Source organism: Acartia tonsa, chromosome 6 (genome assembly GCF_053477335.1).
Source record: "Acartia tonsa isolate MP-2025a chromosome 6, ASM5347733v1, whole genome shotgun sequence".
NCBI classification, from domain to species: domain Eukaryota; kingdom Metazoa; phylum Arthropoda; class Copepoda; order Calanoida; family Acartiidae; genus Acartia; species Acartia tonsa.
In genome coordinates this window covers 28,479,952-28,489,644 of record NC_137265.1, presented here as the reverse complement: position 1 = coordinate 28,489,644, position 9,693 = coordinate 28,479,952, and the positions used below count along the sequence as shown (strand labels likewise).

The window sequence follows — 9,693 nt, the reverse complement described above, 5'->3', positions numbered from 1 at the left end:
GAAAAATATTTACTTAATTAATGCAATACTTTAATCATATACAAAGAAAGTTAAGAATATTCAAGAAAACATTTGCTCATACATCACACAGTGCTCTAATACAAAGAAAGTTAAAGAATATTAAAGAAAAACATTTAATCGTACACCACACAATACTTGGGACTGCTTTTGACTCAAGGAGGGGGGGGGGGGGGTGTTACGGAGCGAAATTGGAAGTTGTGAAACCACACTAAGACTTATAGAGTAGCACAATAGGTAAACAAAGAGTAACTTGACATTTAAATTTACTGTCATTACACATTTTTAAGGTTGAAAGAAAAGGGAGATTGGTGAATTGCATGAGGAGTAAATTTCAAGGATGAAAGATAGGTAATGAAGGAGAGCAGAGATTAAGAGAATACTAAGGCAAAGATCAAGAGCCAGAAGTCTTGCAATAACAATCTAAAGATTTCTTCATCAATAAAAATAGAATGAAATAAGTTTAAATGCAGAATAGAAAGTTTATTGATATCTAATGGGGAAGATTAAAATATTTTTAATATTCACATGAAAAACTTACAGATTAAACATATGATTATTGATTATAGGTGAATAAGTTATATTAAAAAACGTATATAAGACCCAAATATTTTTTATGGTTTTAATGTTTTTTTATTTTATACCAAAAATATACATAGAAAATATGAAAAAAGCTTTACATTATAAGTTTTATAATTTTTATTTAGCTTTTCATCTTTTAATAATTTTTTTTATGGTATTAGGTTTTTAAAATTTTTATAGAATTTTTCTTTAAATGTATCAATGAAGATTTTAAGGGCAAAAGTTTAATAGAAGGTAACAAGAAAATATAAATTATTTAATACAAACAGAATATTTGCAATTTGCATAGAAGCCTTTCCACTACCATATCGAAATTCATTTATGTTAGAAAACTAAATGATTCTTTATTTTAAAAGTATTTCAACATAGAATAAAAAGATGAAAAATTACTGCTACTCAGAGAAAAATCTGCCATAATTTTCTTTGCCAGATCCCGTTCAATTTCAATTTTGCTGAATGAATTGATAAGATCCAACATTTTATCCTTTTCAGGGTTGCTCTTAGTGGTGGAAAGGACAAGGCTCTTACTCTTTAAAATTATAATAAGCTGAACAAATAAAACGGTTTCCTTTTCTGTGTAGAGGTCATTGATTACAGAGGTTACAGGATCAGATTTCTTTCTGTCATAGTTGGCACGCGCCTCTTTATCAGAAAGTATTGCATAGGCATTTTGAATCTAAAACAAATGAAGTGTAGTAAGTGTCAAGGCTAATAATTACAATTTTTAAAGAAAACTTAAGCGCATATGAGGCACACCTTGAGTTTTATATTAATTCCCATATAAGATTAACTAGTGGCTTCGTCCCTAGCCCCATGGGAGGAGAAATAAAGGAAATTTGCACCATATGGTGCATAGTTGTTTTTTTTACAGACGGACGGACAGAGATTCGGACAGACATCGTTCTACTTTGTAATATAAGTAATTGTTGAAAAATTGCTTATGCCCTTATAATGGCCTGTAGGGATATTCTCTGATAAGCCAAAACAATGTCATAAAGTAAATATATTGATCCAATAAAGAGATTGAACAGCTAACATGAATTTGAATCCGGACAATTAAAACCTGTAATGTTCTATTATTGGCATTTAGTTAAATTACAGTATTTAGGAAGACAATCTACTTTCATACTGCTAATAATTTCATGCTTAATTTAATAAAGTACCGGCCATTTTTTATACATCAATATTTCTGCTGATGGTGAAAGAATCTTATTTCATTTTCAATAAACAAAAGTTGTATTGTGTCAAATATAAAACATAATTGAAAAGCGGTTTGTTAAGCCGTTTACAAGACCTCTCTTGACATACATACATAGTAAATTAAGAAATATAGTTAGCTTAGAATATGATTGAATTTTACCTTTTTGAAACTTTCTTCCAACGTTTGTTTTTCTGTTTTGGTTGCATTTGGGTGCTTATCAGGATGAAATTTTCTTGCTAAAGTTCTGAATGCTGAGGTTATCTAAATAATGGTTATCTATCGCATTTTGTTATATACAGCTTTCCGCAGAGAATACAATGAAAAAAATATTAAGATTCATTCTTGTTTTGTTAGACTCAGCCAATTTTAAGCAATATTATATAGATAAAAACTAGCATCAGAGAGTAAGGGAGGGGACAATGAATCGATTATTCAATTTTTAGGACTCTCAGACTTTGGGTAATGGCTTAAAGGGAATGTGCAAGAATTTAGCAGGTTCTGACTGACTTTGGGTACTAGCACATCAAATGCTAAGTCGCTTGTTAGTAATGAATATAGCAGACGAGCATCAATAAACTTAATTTGTTATGAGATGGCTGGTTGTAAATTTTTTTTCTCTCTAGAAAATATCATTTCATAGATAAAAACTTTTTTGTGATATTTTTGGAAAAAACTATCTAAGAAACATAATATAACAACCTAAAATTTAGGGTTATGGGGCTATAGGTTGAACGGGTTCCAGGGAGATTTTTCTAGTAATTAATTACAGAATGGTTACATCAGTCTGATGTGCTGGTAAACTAATTTTCAAATGAATGCTTTTTTTCTTGGAACTTTTTTCTTATTTTATGGTTTTCTAAATTCTATTAACACACCCTTTAAAATTTCCTTAACATTTTTTGGATAAATCTGGATTTCATGGTCTTTCAGCGAATACTCTTAAATTGAATTAATTGCCCATTGTTCCCTCCCTTACTCCCTGACTAGGATACTTATTTTCTGATAAACAAGTGATTTTACATATAGTTTCTCTTTTTGTGTAAGTTTTTTTCAGTATCAAATTTCAGAATATTTGTCATCAATTTATCTTGCTAATATCGACCTTATTTATTGGTCAGTTCGTTAATCCAGAAGTAAGGAAGGGATAGCGTAAAGGGGGTTATCGTTATTTTAGCGAGCTGCGATCATTACCTTATCAGAGCCTATGAAAATCTGGTGCAACATCCAAGTAATACCTAATATATCGATTGCTGGCATAGAATACAACAACGATTAATTGTATATTAAGAAATATATTACCTCTCTAATTGTAGCTGTTTTTATTACATTTAAATCAGCATACAGTGTTTTTTCTGTTTTTCTTTCACTTAATTCTTTTGATAATCGAAAAAGCATCCTTCAAAATAAAAAAAAATAATAGTTTTAAATTGTTTTTTTTTGTGAATGCTCCTTGCCTCTAGAGACTTTGCCCATACTTCTCCATATTCAAAACAAGGATGACAACATCCATAAAAGGGAAGATCTATAATTAAAGGACAAACGAACACTTGTAGAGTATCAGATCTGAATAAGCAGATTATTATTGCACAAGCATAAACAAAATTTTAAGTAGATTTGTTGCAAAACTGCATTTATACATAATACTGTTTATGGACATTTTAACATTTTTAGGACTTGATTAGAGACATGCTTCGCTTATAACATTGTACCTTGTTGTAATAGGAATCAGTATTCCAAAAATCAGACGAGTCAGATAATTCTAACATACAAAAATTTTATGTCAAAAAATAAAAAAAAATAACATATTTAAAATGGACATACGGATATTTTGGTAATGACTGTGCTTTTTAAATAGTTCCTAAATACTACAGGAATCGCCATGCAAAGTTTGAAATCGATAGGATAATTCTAAAATGCCGAAGGCCTAACAAAGGCAAAAATATGTTAGGCTAACTGGGTCAAGAAGTAAGTCCATAAAGACGATTTAAAAAGATGAAAACAAAATATATATAAATTAAAAAGGCGCTTTATTCAAAGTACCCTGAGAGCAGGGAAACACCTCCCCCCCCCCCAGGGCACCCCTCTATTTGTGAAATAAATTAAAGGGAATGAATAAAATACCTATAATATCCATCCATAGCTTCATCAAAACTTTGCTGTCCAATAAACCCTAATAAAAAAGCTTCGCTTTTAAAAATCCTTGTAAATTATGCAATAATGTATGTATATAATTAATAATTAAAAAGTTCCCACTATGTAATTGTTTAAGCCAGTGGAATAATAATTAAGCTTAAAATGAGTCAAAACGGAAAAAAAAGTCAAAAAGCAAATGTTCAGTGTTCAGAAAAACAAAAGAGGAATAAGTTACATATGGGACATTCTTTAAAAAATCAAAAAAATCACCAATCTTGAATAACAGACAAAAAATCAAACATTGTGAACATAAAATTCTCTTAGAACGACGGGAAATCTAATTTTGATACCAACAAAAATTATGAAAATCAGACCAAACATTATAAATAAATATATCTGGAAATCTGTAAAATATGAAATCGGCTTAAAAGCTGTTGAAAAGCAGTCAAACCGCTGAGGGTGTAAATACTTAAATAAGCTCCATAGTAATTAAAATGTTGTCAAGAAAAGCTGATGTCTAGCTTTAATAGCAGACAGATTTTTTTGCTACTCAGAGTTAAATCTCGACATATAGATTCTAAACTACAAGCATAATAGTTTTTTTGTATAGAGTTACAGACATTGAATAATTATAGATTAGCAACTTACCTGTAGTTTCTTTCTTTTCAGAATTGCATGGAAACATTGACTCATACACAAGTCTAATAAAAATAATTTGGTTAGCTCTATTTTTGGATGTAGGGGATATTGACCAAAAAGATTTTTTTTATGGTATTAAATTATTTACTACAAAAAGAAAATATTGTAGGAAAATTGTTGGAAATGTCCATTTTAAAAAATTGGTTCTATCACATATCTTTCTCTCATTGCTTAGCACAATTTTTACAACGTTGGCACGCAGTTATTTTAGTAGAATGTAAATTGAACAAGGATGACAAAATCCATAAAAGCGAAGCACTGAAACGGTAGGACAAACGGACATTAACACTTGTAAAGTGTCAGAACTGAATAATCAGAATATAAATGTATAAGAGTCGAAGCAAAATTGTGAGTAAATTTGTTGAAAAACTGCTTGATACAGGATAATGTTTATGGACACACATACATTTTTAGGACTTGATTAAAGAGTTACTTCGCTTATAACATTATACTTTGTTGTCCCAGGAATCAACATATCAAAAATCAGATCAATCGGATGATTAGATCACATAAAAACTTGTTGTTAAAAAAGTAAAAAAAGCAAAATGTTAAAAATGGACGTACGGACATTCTTGTAATGATTATAGAGTTGATACGCTTTCTAAATTGTATCTAACTACTACAGGAATCATCATGCAAAGTTTGGAATCGATAGGACAATTCTAATCTGTTTAAATTAACGAAAAAAGCTATCCGTTTGTGACGGACGGACGTACAGACGGACCGACCCTAATTATAGAAATGCTTCGCTTTTAAAAACCTACACAAGAAATTTAAGATTGCTTTATCAAATTTTTTCATTGTTATAAAATTCTTACCTGTATAATTCTAGCACAGATTTATTTGTAAATACATGATTAAAATCTGTTTTTGCTTTTTTATTTTGTCCAGATTCCATATAACTTAATGCACGCCTAAAATAAAAAAAAAAGATGCAATGTATATAATAATCCAAAGATTGAGAACTTTTTTTTTGTAAGAAGGGATTTTTTTTTAAAATTCACATCTATGTAGTAAATGCTGACATTCATATTCAAGGTGTTTCTTAATAAAATAATCAAAAGAAAGAGAAATGTTTAAATGGTCTTTTGTATTTAAGTTGAACTTTCAGAGTAAACTTTAGATAAAATGCTCATTGGTTATGAAAATCTTAAAAATGACATGCAAATAACAGCACCTTAATTACTGAAGGAAAGAGGAATTTGAGTTAATACAAAAGCCCAAAGACTACTTAAAACATACAATTACCTTAAATACGGCATTGGGTTATCTCCGCATAGGTCTATAGCATAGGAACAGTCAGCAATGCTTTGTTCGTAGTCTCCAAGGTAAGCGTGACAGTTGGCGCGATTAAAACGAAGATTATGCGCATGTTCCATCCAATTGCTTAATTCTTCAACTTTTTCATTTAGTTTGAATACATTGACCTGAAATTCAGCCACATAGGCCGATAAGTCACTACAGTTGTCCTTCAGATCTTTTTTGACACCTTGTTTACGAGCTCTCATTTCAGCCAGATGGTAAATATTTTTCATGGCTATTTTATTGAATGGTTGGTCAGGTAGTTTTTTGTCTATGCTTTCATAGATTTTTTGATGAAATTTCGAAGATTGTTTTTTCCACCAAATAAATCAACATTATCTCTCTGAGATCATTAGCTTTTCTTTCACACAGGTCTATTCCATCACTAAAACATAAAAAATATTTTTTTTATCGTATTTTGGTAATATTGATCATACTGAATGAATATTCGAAATTTTCTGACAATGTCAAATCACATAGTAAAACATGAAATTTCTCTCTCCCCTTTGTGGACAAGGAAGGAAGAAATACCAAATATTGCTCTTTTATCACCAAATTGACAGAATAAGTTGGATATCTATTCCCATATGTGCAGTATTCCAAAAATGTGATACATTTTGTCGTTTTTTAACGAAAATGTATGAATTAGTGTTATAAAAAAATATGCATAGTCTCCTTTATCGTAATGCTTATTCCAGTATTAATTTCAATACATAAACATTTAGATAATCATTTTATTCGCAGCGGTTATATACAGATGTTGAAGATAATTATCCACAGAAAGTTCCTTATTTCTTTGATAATTAAATTTCTATCTAATGAAAAAACAAATAATTGCTTACTAATGTAACAAAAATTCGCTTATGAATCATTATTATGTCTGTAAATATAAGCATTCATAGCTAAAAGTTTAATAATATCAATTTCATAACAAAAAATTTCACTTATTTAAGTATTTTTTTGAGAAAAAAGAAACTTACCATAAATAAATATTTTTCCATATACATAAATAATTTAAAAGACACAAAAACCCCATAATTCCAATCAAAAATACTTTTCAATCAAAAAGACTTCCATAAAATAGATATAGCCTTCTATAAAAATTACACTAAAATAAAAAGACTACTATCTGAAAAAAATCAAAAGTACACTACAATCAACAAAAAATAGACCTATATAAAAAAATTACCCTTACAATCAAAAAAGTAGGTTTATATTTCTCTGTCTTCTTTATCTTATTTCAAATTAAGCCTTATGGCTATCTTTAAGCTTGGTGTAGCTTTTAAGCACCGAAATTTTGTCCTTTCTATTGAATCGATCAATTAGTAAGCTTCGCAGCTTGAACAAAGCAATTAAGTGTATTTTCCTTTAGATTCGAAATATACTACCATAGACGTCCAAGCTTTTTTTTGGGGGGGGGGGAGTAAAAAATTTTAAGGGGGGGGGGGTAAAATGGCGCGCGAAGCTCGCCGAAATTTTTTTTTTACCCCCCCTCAAAATTTTTACCCCGGGGGTAAAATTTGCTTGGGGGGTGGGGGGGTAATTACCTCCCCTGAAATCTGTTGGCAGGGGTAAATTTAGTTTACCCCCCCTGAATTTACCCCCAGGGTAAAATTTTTTGGGGGGGGTAATTTAAATTCTATTAAATATTTAGTATTAAAAATGCTCGCGAAGCACGCCAAATTTTTTTTTTATTAGAGATTTTTTATTTTGGGGGTATTTACCCCCTCAAAATTGTTTGGGGGGGGGGTAAATACCCCCTCCTAAATGGTTTGGGGTGCCTACGGCACCCCCAGGGACCCCCAGGGTTGGGGTAAATTTTAAATGGGGGGGGGGGTAATCGCCCCATTACCCCCCCCCCCCTTAGACGTCTATGTATACTACAATACATTAAATTAGTTATTTATCATATTGTTGTATTGACAGCTTTCCGCAGATATTAAAAAGAAAAATAATAGAGATTAAAACCAGTTTGTTAGCCAATAGTTTACGAAGGCCTGGGATAACAAAACTGGTATTAATTTTATACTGGAATTATTTACTTTTCATTAGCTCATTTAGACATTTATTTGCTAATTTGCAGTCTAGAGAACATAATAACTAGAAATTTATAATACAATTTGTGTAAAAACTATAATTTGAAATAAATTTTTAGGTGAAGTTACTCTGTAATTTACTTCATCCGGCAGTCAGTCCGTAAAGCTATTGGGAAAATGTGTTTTTTTTCGACAGCCATTATTTTCAGTAAATATTCCATATTTATTGTTTTGTCCGTCTTTTTGTCGGTAATACTTTAACAGACATAAACATTGTATTTAAATAAATAATTTTTTTTATTTTTGCAAATACTTTCTCTTTGTCCGTTTGTCTATTTTATGATTTTCTTGTGCTTCACTTCTTATAGATGTTATCATGTTTGTTTAAAATTTCATAACTTACGTGTATATTGAAGCAGCTTTTTTGTAATCTTCATCATAGAAAGCCTTGTTTCCTTCCTCATAAATTCTTGAGATATTTGTAGCCTAAAAGGTCAAATCATTTTTTAATTATAATAAACAAGGCAACAAACAATCATAACGCTAAACTTCTAAATGACTTCTTAAGAAAAAGAGTTTATACCCATAAAAGCGTAATTGCAAAATATCTGCACGGTTCATAAAGTGGTTCCAGAGAACCTTCCCTCCCACTTAAAAAGGCTTCGGTTACGTTCCTCTTTCGTGTAAATATGGTGCATTTTTAGGACTTGAAAATAAAAGTTCTTCCTTTATAACGTTAAAGGTTGTTGTATGATTACAAAGGATTATTAATCACATTAAAAATTCTTGTCAAAAGAGTTTTTAAAAAAATACCTAAGCGTTCCAAAGCATGTCTAAACTAATGATAAGAGCTATCGGTGACGGACATATAGATTTAGTTGGATATAATCTAATTATAGAAAAGCTTTTCTTTCAAATGGAAAATATTTTAATGAATATAAATATTTAATATACTGTACCATCTTTAATAAAATATCACTTTAATTCACCAAGCTTCAGTACACAATACACCCGAGTTCAGTTCAAGTAACAAATTGAATTGAATTAGTTGCAAGTTGGTGGTGATGGGAGAGTTGGGAAGGAAACATATTTTTTTGCGTCTTGAATTAGGTGTCAGTTTTTTTTTCAAATCTAAGTGTACAAAATAATTCATTGGTCATTCAACATGTACAATGTACATTCCATCAACATTTTGTTTAAAGATTTTAGCATTCAGATAATATATTACAGTAGTTTAATTCAGTTTCCTATTTAGATTTAATCTTTTAAAATAATCAGATGGAGACGAATTTTACTATTGTTACTTGTAGTTGGAAGATAAAACGTATTGTCATTGTGTAAAATATGCTTTACCTTATTAGATTATAATTTTAACAAAATTTTATTAGGCTAATTTTCAATGTGAACTATAATAAAAAAAATGTTCCATTATTTTATATAAAATTAACAATAAATTGAGATAAAAATGTTAAAAAGGTGTACATTTTACAAGAAAATAATGAAAAGGTGTAATTAAAGGTCGATTTACACAATGTTAATATTATCTAAAAAGTAGGTAAAAAGCGTACACTACACGTACAAAGCGGACATCTGGCACCCATAACGCAAAAGTCGGACATGTGAAATTTGTTGCAAAGACTACTTTTTATTCGCGTTGGTACCAAATTTCATCAGAAAAGTACAAACAGAGAAGGGGGAAGGGCGTAAGAAAAACAGGGGACG

General features: G+C 30.1%; 1 protein-coding gene across 1 annotated transcript; it reads right to left on the bottom strand.

Moving 5' to 3' along the window:
- Positions 1-486: 486 nt before the first annotated feature.
- LOC145322305 (uncharacterized) lies at positions 487-9,064 on the bottom strand. The gene is made up of 9 exons (XM_080164255.1): positions 8,931-9,064; positions 8,375-8,457; positions 5,882-6,320; positions 5,452-5,547; positions 4,583-4,635; positions 3,923-3,971; positions 3,101-3,197; positions 1,961-2,062; positions 487-1,276 (listed from the first exon to the last, which is right to left on the bottom strand). Exons 3-9 carry the CDS (start codon positions 6,166-6,168, stop codon positions 950-952), a joined length of 1,011 nt encoding a protein of 336 aa, XP_080020381.1. The 5' UTR covers positions 6,169-6,320; positions 8,375-8,457; positions 8,931-9,064; the 3' UTR covers positions 487-949.
- Positions 9,065-9,693: the final 629 nt, after the last annotated feature.

Bases quoted from the DNA above. Each gene is read 5' to 3' on its own strand.
- LOC145322305 (XM_080164255.1), bottom strand. From the start codon at position 6,168: ATGAAAAATATTTACCATCTGGCTGAAATGAGAGCTCGTAAACAAGGT. The intron at 3,972-4,582 runs GTAAGTTGCTAA...CTTTTTTATTAG, and splicing joins TGAAAAGAAAGAAACTACAG to GGTTTATTGGACAGCAAAGT. The intron at 1,277-1,960 runs GTAAAATTCAAT...CATTTGTTTTAG, and splicing joins TGGAAGAAAGTTTCAAAAAG to ATTCAAAATGCCTATGCAAT.